The sequence below is a fragment of the Fringilla coelebs genome (genome assembly GCF_963513975.1).
Source record: "Fringilla coelebs genome assembly, chromosome: 3".
Taxonomy (NCBI): Eukaryota; Metazoa; Chordata; class Aves; order Passeriformes; family Fringillidae; genus Fringilla; species Fringilla coelebs.
In genome coordinates, this window is record NC_140030.1 from 95697792 (window position 1) to 95710557 (window position 12766).

The 12766-nt window shown below is 39.7% G+C and overlaps 1 protein-coding gene across 2 annotated transcripts in view; it reads right to left on the reverse strand.

Annotated features, from left to right (window-relative positions):
* Positions 1 to 6438: 6438 nt before the first annotated feature.
* The window catches only part of EPRS1 (glutamyl-prolyl-tRNA synthetase 1), a 38783-nt gene continuing 32455 nt past the window's right edge, over positions 6439 to 12766 (reverse strand). For both annotated transcript variants that reach the window (XM_084202998.1, XM_084202997.1), the window contains 4 exons: positions 11560 to 11720; positions 9504 to 9582; positions 7083 to 7147; positions 6439 to 6808 (listed from right to left, as the gene is read on the reverse strand). In XM_084202998.1, coding sequence (XP_084059124.1) covers positions 6658 to 6808; positions 7083 to 7147; positions 9504 to 9582; positions 11560 to 11720 — 456 coding nt within the window. In that variant the 3' untranslated portion in view covers positions 6439 to 6657. The remainder of the gene's footprint in view (positions 6809 to 7082; positions 7148 to 9503; positions 9583 to 11559; positions 11721 to 12766) is intronic.

The following is a 12766-nucleotide window of genomic DNA, read 5'->3' on the forward strand; positions in this document are numbered from 1 at the left end:
TTCAGTTAATTCCTTTGTAAGTGCTGATGTGTTTCTCCTCCCTGACTTCACTCAGAAGCACAATTTCAGAAGATGCCTTCAAATAAGTCATCATAAATACAGACTTTGTCACAAATTGCTGAGAGTTACCAGCACAAAAGCCAATAAAATCCCCCAGAAAATTACATATCACCAGAAATTTAGAGTAAGAGAGCTTCAATTTTAAACAGGTGGGCATATAAACAAGCAGGCACCAAAATCAGTTACGCATCTGGCTTTAATTTAAAGCTGCAACGAAGTTAAAGCTTTAATATTATCTGGAGATTCCTTTAATAACAAACAGAAATATTTCCCAATTTAAAAGCCCATCAGAAAACACATTAAGCACTATAACACAAGCTAACAAATTTTTAATTTCTAGTTCCAGAGCCCTGTCTGGCCTGAAAATCAAACACAGAACTTACCTCACCTAGAGCAGTACATAAGAGCAGCTGCTTTTTCAGCCAGGCCCTCAGCTTGCTCCCCAGCCCATCCAGTTAGCACTTTGCAAATATTTGGCTCCTATCTCAACCAAAATATTTCTAGTTTTAAGAAATACATTTGCAGGTGTATATAAAAACATTCCAAGAGAGAAAAAGAGTTCACATGTGTCTTACATCAAATGAAGTGAGAGTTTCTCTAGGAATAAAAATATCAGCCCCCATCTCTCCTCCCAAATGTAGAAATTTTAAAATCCTACGCTGAGAAAAATAAACTGAAAGGCAACAACTCTATGCACTGAAGAGAAAGTCCTGCAAAATACTTCTGTGGCCAAGCATGCCTCTTTCTCCTCTGCATGCTCTCCCAAGCAGGGGTTAACAAATATCAGTAAAGAATCCTCTGCACTGTAGTCACAGGACTTTTCAGTCAGCATCCAAATATTTTCACAGCATATTCCCTAAACAAGAAAGGGTGAGACTCTCCTTTTGCACTTACTATTCTTTTGTCTCCTGCAAACAGTGAACACTGCTCCAAAGATAACCACGTCTCTGATAACAAGTTACCGAAGAGCTACCAGAATATTGAGAGGTGGAGATTGGGGATGACTGGTATTTCAGGATTAGGTATTTTATAACAAGTATCTCCTTAGGGTGGTAGCACGCTTTGTCCTCTCTTTGGCCAGCCAGTGGATTAGGGAGGAAATTTCCCTTGCAGATCACTGTATGCTTTGGAAAGACAACACTTGAACTGCTTGCCTGTTACTTACTGATAAACACCTGCGGCAACAGCTGGAAACACGCACAGGTTCAGGTGTAAAATCCATCACCCTTGCTAACAAGAGTGAAGAAAACGACATTGCATTGCCCATCCCAGAGAAGCAGTAATTAGTCCCTATAACCAAGCAGAAGCGCCAGGGGCAGAGCAGCCACCTGAGGTTATTTACCTGTTTCGGTGTCGCCGGAGACTGCATGACAGTAGCAGCACTCCATGAAGATAACGTAGTTCAACAGGTTGAAGAACAGACCTGTAACCCCAATAATGAGAACGAGCAGCGCCTTCTCCGTCTTCTCAGGGTTGATAAACCTCTTGACAGACTCCACGAAGATGCTGAACATGAGCGCAGTGGCGAAGACGGAGTTGCCGAAAGCCCCCAGCACGTCTGCGCGGCTGAAGCCGAACGTGCTGGCCTTGTGCCACTTGATGCGGCTGAAGCGGACGCCGACCAGCCCGATGATCATGGAGATCAAGTGGGAGAGAACAGCAAAGGCATCCGAGGCCAAGGAGAGAGAGTTGCCCACGTAGGCGACCGAGATTTCCACGGCAAAAATGACGAGGCTCACCACGCACATGAGGATGAGGCGGCTGCTGCGGCCCGAGTAGCGGCCCATTCCTGCGGCTCCCTGCCCCTGGCTGCCGGGATCTGCGGGGACGGCGCTGAGCGGGGAGCAGCTCCCTGCCCGCGATCCTGCCCTTCAGCTGTCAGCGCTGCTCACACCTGGGAGCCACTTTTATAGGAAGCAGTAAAACAATAAATCAGTTTAAAGGGCAGTTCGGTGAGATTTGTCATGTGAAGACACCATGAGAGCTCCAGTCCTGCAAGAGTCCCACCCTCAGGAGGCATTTTTTCCTACAAAACCAAAAATAAACCTAGGAAGACTACCGGGAGCACCGGCACTTGCTACTCCACTCAGTGTCAGCGTCCTGAAAAACTGAGTAAGGCCCAGGCAGGAGAGCATAAGAAGGCGGCTCAGAATTTTAAGTGGTTAGAAAAGACCTCTCTTTTGCATGAAACTCTCCTCTCATGTCTGTTCCTGCCATGTCTGTTGCCAGTAATTTTAGTACTGAAAAAGTCTTACTATACACCTGCACAAAAGGACATTTGAAATCCATGTTGGGAGGACATGATTTTTAAGAGCATAATGAACATGAACTGCTTGTGAGACTCACTGAAAACGTTGTCTTCGAAGACAACTGCACTGACCTTCCATTTTAGCAACCTAATATAACAACTATACATCAATTTCTTGTACTTTTAGCACATTTTAACATTGCTCATGTATATGGAGAAATTTTGGAGGCCATTTTCTAAACAAACTGCCAGTAGACATGGAAGCTGAGGCTCAACAACAAACCCAAAGCATATTGGTTTTTTCCCACTTTGAAAACCTGTCTCAAAATCTCAAAGTGATTCTTATATGCTTGCACATAAAAGTCAGAGTTGGGGAAAGCACAACCAGAAGTTCAAGCTTGTACTTTGTGCCATTTTCAGAAAATAGATCCTGAAGCAGTTTTCTGTACTCATTGCAGTACCTGTTGAGCTCTGAGTGTCCCCATAAAAACACAAACTCACAAACTACCACTAATGGCATACCAGGCAGTATGGGCCATAAGACCAGGTGTTTTCCTTGAAAAATTTATGATCCAGCTTTTTATATAAAATGCTTATTTGTGTACATATATGCACACAGTTAGCTATGAGATAGGACAGAAGGAAATTACATGAATTACAGCCATGAAGAGATAAGATAATATTGATAACCTGAGCTGACCAATTGTCCCTGCTGGCCTTAGGATTCCCAAGGTGAATTAACTTTAAGTTAAAAACAAACACCCATCCCCACATTTCATCTGGATTTTTGCTCACAGGGTTTCAACAATCAAAATATTTATGTTCAAAGTCCAGTTTGTTAGAAGCCTTTCCTGCCAACATACGTAATTTTTAACGTTTGGTCATTTGCCTACCTACACACTGCAGCTGCAACTCAAGGGTTTCCCCTCCTCCTGCCATTTCAGGAACACCATTAAGCCTGGAAGAGTGGATTACTAGAACTAATTACGACATTGAAAACTGGCACTTACTTATCTTCCTTTTCATCTTCTCACAACTGTGTCACCACTTCCACCCCAGCTATTTCCATGGCATTTTTTTTCTCCTTCTTGTCTTAAAGTGATGTTTGACTACTTATTTTATTACCTGAACTACAGAGCATGAAAGGTGAGAATTTTTTTTCAAGTTATTCTCCTTTCAGTGGGTACAGACGGAGGTCAAGCTTCAGCGGTCTCAAAAGCCCTGCCTTACACAAGGTTGTGGTTACCAAAACGAGATAAATGAAGCACTCCCTCTGCAGCAGAGCTAAAATGTTCACCTGTGCTCTGTTTCCAGTAAGGAGCTGCTACCACTATGTTAAGTCATTTCCCTTATGCCCCCTTTACAATGTAACTCAAATTTATCAGTCAATAAGAACTGAAGAACACCAAGAATTTTGCAATGCTATTATAAACACAAAGCAGTGTCATTAAATCAACAGCAGTGTATTATTCCAATTCAGATATCTATTTTTCTTACAGACAGAATCTACTCAGGGTCTGAAAGTTTTTTTCTATAATGCTTCAGAGATAGCTCAGATTGTGCTTTTGGCAAAAGGATAGTTGACGTGGATGTTATCTCTCCTAGGCAAATATTAGCCTCCTTGTGGAAGATCATCACAGGGACATCTGCATGTGAGGTATGAACATTTCAGACCCTTCAAGCCTTATTATGACCAGGAAGAAATATATTCAGGAAAAGTAAGGGGGGAAGGATCAAAAAAAAGAAAAAAAAAGAAAAAAAGCTGGGTTTCTGTGAAATCTGTCTTCAAACAAACCCATTTGTTGGCTCAGAGCAACTCATTTCTAAGAATAGTGTGTCAACATGTTTACTTGAAGATTTGATCCAGTCAACTGGTTGAAGGTTGGCTGTTTGTTCAAACTGATAAGGTCAGAGGATGCATTTAGTTTTGCCTTTCCTTTGTACTGAGTTACTAAGAGCTTCCACATTTGATTTTTAAAATATGGGTGTTGTAGAGCATTTCAGTGGGAGCTGTAAGTGCTCATCTATTCTTAAAAATCTGGTTTGCTCTGCCAAAAAATCTGGGCACATTCCTGCCTCTTATACCCTAAGATATCCCTCTCCAGGCTACTCTTAGTCACACACCATTTCAGGCTGTGAAAACATCACTCTGGCATTATTGCTCACTCTTTCTCAAAGTACAATCCCAGCCAGCATTACAGGCAGCACACCAGGATACAGACCTTCGAGCCACTCATCTGCTTTGTCAACTGTGTCCAAAGATAAATGCAGGCACAGACAAATCCTTCCCTAAATCCTTTGTCCATTACTACACCTGAGAAATTATCTACACAAATGCAAGATAGATGATTTTAAGATGCAAATGAAGCAAACCCTTCAGGACTAACCATAATCCAAAGAATATTACAGAGAAATTCCAAGTTTCAAGCACTCTGAGAAAGCTGATATGAAATATTTAAAAATTTTTGCACTTTTCTGTGGAAAAACTGGAGCACAAGGCACATGATCTTAAATTGGACAGGCCAGGTTCAAATTTTAACATTCAAAATTTTGACTAGAAAGGCTGACCACAGGAATCTGGGGAAAAGCAAATATTCTGCATGTCTTTGAAAAACAGAGATTTGACAATAGCACTCTAAGTCTCCTGCATGCTTTAGACCATGGCTGCTTCATAAAACCAGGTTTTTGGAAACAGGCAACCACGTAGTGTTGGGCCAGGAAGAGTCTGGGGAGGATCTTACTGGTCCAACTTTCTAATGACCAAGTTTTCACTATACTGTTTTCAGGGGAAGGTGTTCATGTAGACAGCTTTCAAACATACAGGAGTAAAAAAAGTAAATCAAGTGCATGTCATCTAACCACTGTTTTGTGCCAGGGCCACCTCTTTATTTTTTAAAGCCAATCTTGTGCTCAGAGTGGAAGCGATGCTATCTTTAAAATGATTTTGCAACTCTGTAACATCCAGCCTCCTCTGCTAGAGCAACACTTGGTAAGTGCAGGAAAAGCAAAAAAGGTTTTATGAAACATGTAGATATAACCACAAACTAAAATCTCTAGCACTCAACTCTCTTCAGACTGCCTTTGCATTACTCATTGCAGTATCACTGTCGGCCAGCATTAAGGCCAGTTTGCCTAATATAGGAAAAAGAGTTTGGCAAAATATCTACAAGAAATGGCCACCACCTGCACCTTGCTACAAGGTGTCATTTAATCTTTCAAACTTGCTTTACAAGAGGGTGAAAATCTGGGAGGTGATTCTTTCCATCTACTTCTGCCCTTGTGAGACCCCACCCGGAGTGCTGTGTCCTGCTCTGGGGCCACCAACATAAGAACAATGTAGAGCTCTTGGAATGAGTCCAGGTCAGGGTGATAGAGACACAGAGGTATGGAGCACCTCTCCTGGGCAGACAGGCTGAGGGTTGGGGTTGCTCAGCCTGGAGCAGAGAAGGCTTCAGGGAGACCTTAGAGCACCTCCCAGTACCTGAAGGAGCCTACAAGAAACCTGTAGGGGGACTCATAAGGGCAGATAGCAATAGGATAAGGGGGGATGGCTTTAAATTGAAAGAGGGCAGGTTCAGGTGAGATACTAGGCGGAAATTCTTGACTGCGAGCGTGGTGAGGCACTGGAACAGGTTGTCCAGGGAAGTTGTGGATGCTCCATGCCTGGAAGTGTTCAAGGCCAGGCTGGATGGGGCTCTGAGCAACCTGCTCTAGTAGAAGGTGTCCCTGTCACAGCAGGGGAGTTGGAGCAAGATGATCTTTAAGGCCCCTTCCAAGCCATTTATGAATTTATGTTTTTGTGAAAATATTCCTTGAAAGACCTGGCTTCAGAGGCGGGTTTTCTAAAGGTAGTAATTACTATGCCTACAGGTTAGCAGCAAGTCTCTACTGAAAAATTTGAAGGCAAAATTAAAAGTAGATGTTTTATCTAGAAAGTAGATGTCAGCACACTGAAGTGTACTGTAGTTTTTATGACATTGTCTCCAACCTTTCAAGCATGTTCCCAATGTACCAAACCAGAAAATAAGAAAATAATACATGCACCAAACCAGAAAAAAAAAACATGAGCAAAGGATACCTATTCCTCCCTACTGAGCAACACAGAAAAAACCCACCACAGCATGTTACAGCTCACAATACATCTTTATTTTACTGGAGATGTTTACAGAAAAGTCTGTGAATTACTGCTAGCCTAAGACTGACCATTGGGGAGCCGGGTTATGGTTTATGGCTTTGTCTTTGAATTATTTAAAAAGGTCACAAAACTGATTGAAGTTTAAGGGGCTATCTCAGTCTTATTAAAAAAAGTTCAATTCACAGATAAAGGAGAAGGTTCTTTCACTAGTGATTTAGTAACTACGACCAAAGAGGGTGTAGAACTTGGCAGGGTTTTTGCCGCACACACATCTTGCTCCAGGCTGGAGTTCACGGAGTGGCTGGAAAGGTATGCAGAGGCTTTTTGCTCCCATGGATGGAGCACCAGGTTCAAGATCTTGATCCCTGAAATAAAAGGATATTAATAAATAAATATATTCATAAATAAGTATTTCTATTAAAAAATAAAAGTGCAATAAAGTGTATTATACATAAATCTTAAAAGCACATTAATTATTGTCAAAGTTGCAGAGCTAAGGAAGTAAATATATTGAATTATGTAGGACAGCAGGAGTCTGTACGTAAGTGTTATACCGAAGGCATCTTGCATTCCTGTTTTGTATTCAAACCATTTTGATTTTGATCTTGATATATACTCTCCAGCTCAGTTATATTTTACCTGGCAGTGGTCTTCTTGATCCAATCCTCGCATTCAATTTCCCCACAGAAAGGGATTTGTACAATCTGAAGGGAAGAGAGGAGGGGAGAGAGAAAAACCCAACAGTTATACATGTAAAAAAAATCATCTTTGTCATTGGAAGATTCCTAAACCTTCAGATCTCATATACAGATCTCAAACTGGGAAAAGTTCGAATTGTTACAACTGAATTTTAATAGCTCTTCTTCAACAGAGCAATAGATAAGCACAGTCATCCCTCCACAGTGCAGTACGGAAAATCCTACACAAATCCAAAGCACCATTTAAATTTCAATCTTTTTTTTTTTTTTTTAACCAAATACATCTTTCTTCTGTGAAAAGTATAAACACTCTTTTTTTAACAAATGTTCTGTTTTTCAGGAAAAGTTTAAAATTTTCAAACTACTGAGCAAATGCTCACCTTATACACTTTAAGACAGTGCCCAAACAAAGTTCCCTTTTTAATTCCATTACTATGAATTTTCATTTTTCTGAGCATACATTATTTTAAGAAAACAGAACTGCCAACAGCACATTTCTCTGGGGGGGCGTGGGGGTGGGTGTGCAGCTTCCTGCTCTTTCTTTCACTTAGCTTAACTGAAGAAAATTGAGAGAGTACGGCTGAAATGATAATGTCACACACTCCTCTCTGTACTACTCTTTTAGCTATTGGAGCAGATCTCTTGCCCCTAGTTTTATATTCAACTTTACTGCCTTTTTTTTTAAATTTTATTTTTAATGGACTTCCACAGAGAAAATTCAGTTTGCTACCAAGAGGTAGTATCACTGTTAAAAACACCCCCTACAAACATTTGAACACTCATGAAATGCTGATAGCTGAGGGGAACCTCAGCTACTAAATTCAGACTTCATTCATTTTAATTCTATCCAAACTGTGAATAAGGTTTACTCAGTGCATCTTTCTTTTACCTAATTTACATTCTTACTGCAAAATTCTCCATTTGCCATTAACTGGAACACACCTTTAGTAGACTTCACTTTCTAGCTTCACTTTCTTGCAACTGAAAAAAGGAACCACTCTACTACACTGTTCTTGCATTAATTTTTTGTTACTAAAATGAAAACCAGTCCACATTTTTAAAGCACTAAGAGTCTGCAATTCCATTAAGAAAAAAAACAGCAGCAGGAATTAAACAGGAGCACTTATTTCATCTAAAAAATTTTCCTCCTAACAGTAGTCAGTGCTAACAGAGTGCAATTTCAAGTAATTCAGAATACATATGCTATAAAATTATGTTAATACAATAAAAATAGGTAGAGAGTGAAACAAACACCAAATGGCATATTTTTTCAATTTTTTTTTATTCAGATAGGCAGCTCATAATAAATTCATATAACCTAAGTACCAAAACAGTGGAAGTGTCCAACATGGGATGTAAAATTGTTTGTTCACATTTCCAAGCTTAACTACATTTAGATTACATTAGAATTCTAAGCATTATAAAAACAGCTTAATTCTCTTTGTCATATCTAGAATCTAGCTGCACACAACAGTGAGTGCTGGACATTGCTAAATCAGTCCCTCCTCTGAAGTTCATCGTTATTCCTTTAAATTTTGTTCTAAATTGAATTTAAGTGCAATAGAAATACAAGAAAATAGTATAATGGAAGGTCAAGCCTAACCAGGAATAACTTAAAATTATTTTTGAAGTTTAACAGAGTATTTATAGATTCTTGGCACTTGTACATTTTTCATCAGGAATTTTGACATTTTCAGAGTGGATCTAATTGGTACACAACCCCCTGATCTCTCTCTATAAAATACACAACCTTACTAACTAATGTTGAGGATCCTACCTCTTGAACACACTAATCCAAACACATAAACAATTTCCCAAACTGATCTGTGACAGAATTTCAGGGCTAAAAAATTCTGTCAGCAGTTCTTTGTAAAAGAAACAGCAGCTCATTTCTGTGTTGAAGACTTAATCTCTCATCTAAACTTCAATACCTTTTCACAGATGTTTAGATCAGTAGAGCTCACTCATCCACGTGACTTAATCTCTCATGTAAACTTCAATATCTTTTCAAGATGTTTAGATCAGTAGAGCTCACTCATCCACACGATGAGTTATTTTTACTATAAATCTAAGGAGGTTACTGACTTGCAGTAATTCTTAATGAACTCAATGGCTTCTACTCAGGTCATAAAGGTAAAACTTCCTTGATGTAAATAGCTTGTACTTTAAACTCTTACCTGGACCCTTATCCAAGACTTAGTAAGTGTTTTGTCACTGCATTAGAATAATGACAGTGAGGTTTCTGTAACCTGAATCAAATGTTTACATTACTCTCTCCTAAGAGCATACTCTGATAAAGCAATTATTTGTAATGGATAAAAAGGGTGTGAAGCATAAGAACAGAAGTGGAAAATCCCCTTACCTTTCCTGAATCAAGCTCTTTTTGAAAGTCCTCCATATTACTGGCCACCACCATATGACTGTTTAGGTCCTCGGATGCTCTAAGAAAAGGAAAAAAATTCAGTCAGGGCGGATATATTCACATAAACTCACTGGCTCAATGAGCTGAGTTTTCAGAGCCAGTAAAAACAAAAGGTTACAAAAAGAGCTAGATATTCATTAGAATCTTCCTAATCAGGTTATGTCTTTCTACTACTGATCCTCAAGGAGGTAAAATTTTGATTAATTGCTGATGGGTTGCTGCACATTTCACTGTGTACATTCACACTGTTGTGCCCATCAGTTAACGCTGACCTGAAGCAGAAAGAAATAAATACTACAGATGTATATTTTGCTTTTTAAATTATCTTCTAAATCTAAATCACAAGATGCTTTTGAATTAGGTAAAAATATTCTGCCTGCAAACAATTTTGATCACCAGAGAAGGAAATAGAAAAGGTCATCTGCCACAGTGCCGTGTCAACACCCTGTTCTTCTCAGTCAACATACAAGCAAAAATTGCAATTGCAATTTAACAACTGGCATTTGCAATAAGGCAAAAAACAGTTTCAAAAGCATTTGACTGCTTACAAGAAGCAATCCTGTGAAGGTCAATAGGGTCTTAAAATATACTTCTGGACAGAGAACTTCAGCTACTGAAGTTACTTGTACAGCTTTGTCTCTTTCAAAATTCTGCACCAAAAACATCTTTCACAAATGAGTCCTGTACATAGGATAAGGAATTATTTAGGCTGGAAAAGACCTCCAAGATCATTGAGTCCATCCACTAAGCCAACACTGCCAGGCCCACCACTAAACCATGTCCATAAGCACATTTATATGTTTTCTGAACACTTCCATGACTGCGCTGGGCAGCCTGTTTCAATGCTTGACTACAGTTGCAGTGAATAAATTTTTTCCAATGCCCAATCTAACCCCCCCCAGCCAACCTGAGATCATTTCCTTTTATTCTGTCACATGTTACCTGGAAGAAGAGACCAACTCTCACCTGACTACACCCTCCTTCCAGGCAGTTGTAGAGAGTGATAAGTAGCCTCCTGAACTTCCTTTTCTCCAGAAGAAACACCCCTCCACTCCCTCAGCCACTGCTCACAGGATTTGTGCTCTACACCCTTCACCAGCTCTGCTGTCCTTCCTTGGGCAGTGTTAAGGTCACTGGTCACAAAATGACCAATGGGTCGCACCTATTTATGGTCTTTCAAAATTCTGTACCAAAAGCATCTTTCACAAATGAGTCCTGTACATAGGATTGTGGAATTATTTAGGCTGGAAAAGACCTCTAAGACAACTGAGTCCATCCACTAAGCCAACACTGCCAGGCCCACCACTAAACCATGTCCATAAGCACATTTATATGTTTTCTGAACACTTCCATGGATGAGTGTTCCATGACTGCGCTGGGCAGCCTGTTTCAATGCTTGACTACAGTTGCAGTGAATAATTTTCCAATGCCCAATCTAAACCTCCCCTGGCCAACCTGAGATCATTTCCTTTTATTCTGTCACATGTTACCTGGAAGAAGAGACCAACTCTCACCTGACTACACCCTCCTTCCAGGCAGTTGTAGAGAGTGATAAGGTGCCCCCGAGCTTCCTTTTCTCCAGAAGAAACACCCCTCCACTCCCTCAGCCACTGCTCACAGGATTTGTGCTCTACGCCCTTCACCAGCTCTGCTGTCCTTCCTTGGGCAGTGTTATGGTCACTGGTCACAAAATGACCAATGGGTCACACCTATTTAAGGTGTGTTCATGGTGTATCTATTTATTAATTACACATATGAACTCACAGATATATTTTTTAAAGTAAGTTCACAACCTTTTACCTTCTATTTCATAATAACAAGAAGCAGCTCCTATTGCTGAATCTGAAGGAGTTAAAGAGGCAGAAAATTACATGACACAAACAGGAAGATGGGCCTAACCTATCCTTCTCTACTGATAAACTATTAATATGAGTTCTTCTGACAAATGAAAGGCATCTGTGATTAGCAGAGCTATTTAGGGCAACTCTTAGTTTACCTGCTGTAAAGGTTTGCATGGATCTCCTCCAAGATCTGCTTAAGTTTCTCTTCTGCTTCATGTTCAGACAATGTCAGCTTCTGCCCTGTGTCTCTTCTAACAGCTACAAACTGTTGGCTCTTCATGTCTCGTGGTCCCACTTCAACTCTAACTGGTACACCCTTCACGGAAAAAAAAAATTAGACGTTAGGATGAAGAAGTAATTCTCACAATAATTTATTTTCTCTCTCTCTCTCTGTGGCTTTTTGTTTGTTTTAAAGTCCAGTCTTAATACAGACTCACTCAATACATTTAAGTTCTTTGGAAAAAAAAAAATCACAATATATTCCAAAGCTTTAATGCATTTCTGTCTTTCCCATCCACATTCTCTTCACTTGTGCATTCTACCTTGCTTCACTAGCTTCGAGACTGCATCAGTGCCAGCATGCAAGCAATACTGAAGCACTGCTGAAACTGCACTAAGTTATCCCACATACTGCAAATCAGATTTTTTAAGTCTGAACAATTAAGACTTTTACCACAATTATAATGTTCTAGTTCATGCAATAATACATTTAATTATGTTTTCAAAAAATGCTGTCAATAGCATTCAACAGGTATTGTTTTAACGCCAAACAGCAGGAATTTTGTTAAATACATCCATAATACCAACATTAATTGCATTGAATATTTGACTACAAACAGCTAATTGTTTTAGCAAAGCAAGTAATTTCAAGTAATTCAGAGTTTTTCAAAGTTTATCATAACCAAGTTTATAAACTTTGGTGGTAAGATGTAATTTCTCATCCCACATACACCATCAGACAAAAAGATTTTCCATGTTACTGAGAAGATTCAGTTAAGAGTCTAACCTGTAACTTAATTTCTCTACATCCTAACATGTATCCCAGAGTGTACACATTCTTTCACAGGAAATGAAAAGAGTGAATAAAAATACATTTTGGAGGATTGTTCCCCCCCTCTCCCCCAAAGAAATTTAATCAGTAGGTTTATAAGCTAAAACCATTCCACAGTGCTCAAGAGAATCAAAACCTGTCCCAAGCTTTCTATGCATTGTGTATCCTGGAATCTCCCCAGGTTCCCAGCTTCCAAGTGATTCCCTATACTGCCTCTGCCCCCACATTAATTATGCTAAAAAGGTGAATAATACAGTAAAATTCATCTGATCAATGAACTATCTACTACTGCTGCAAAGCTACATAAAAAT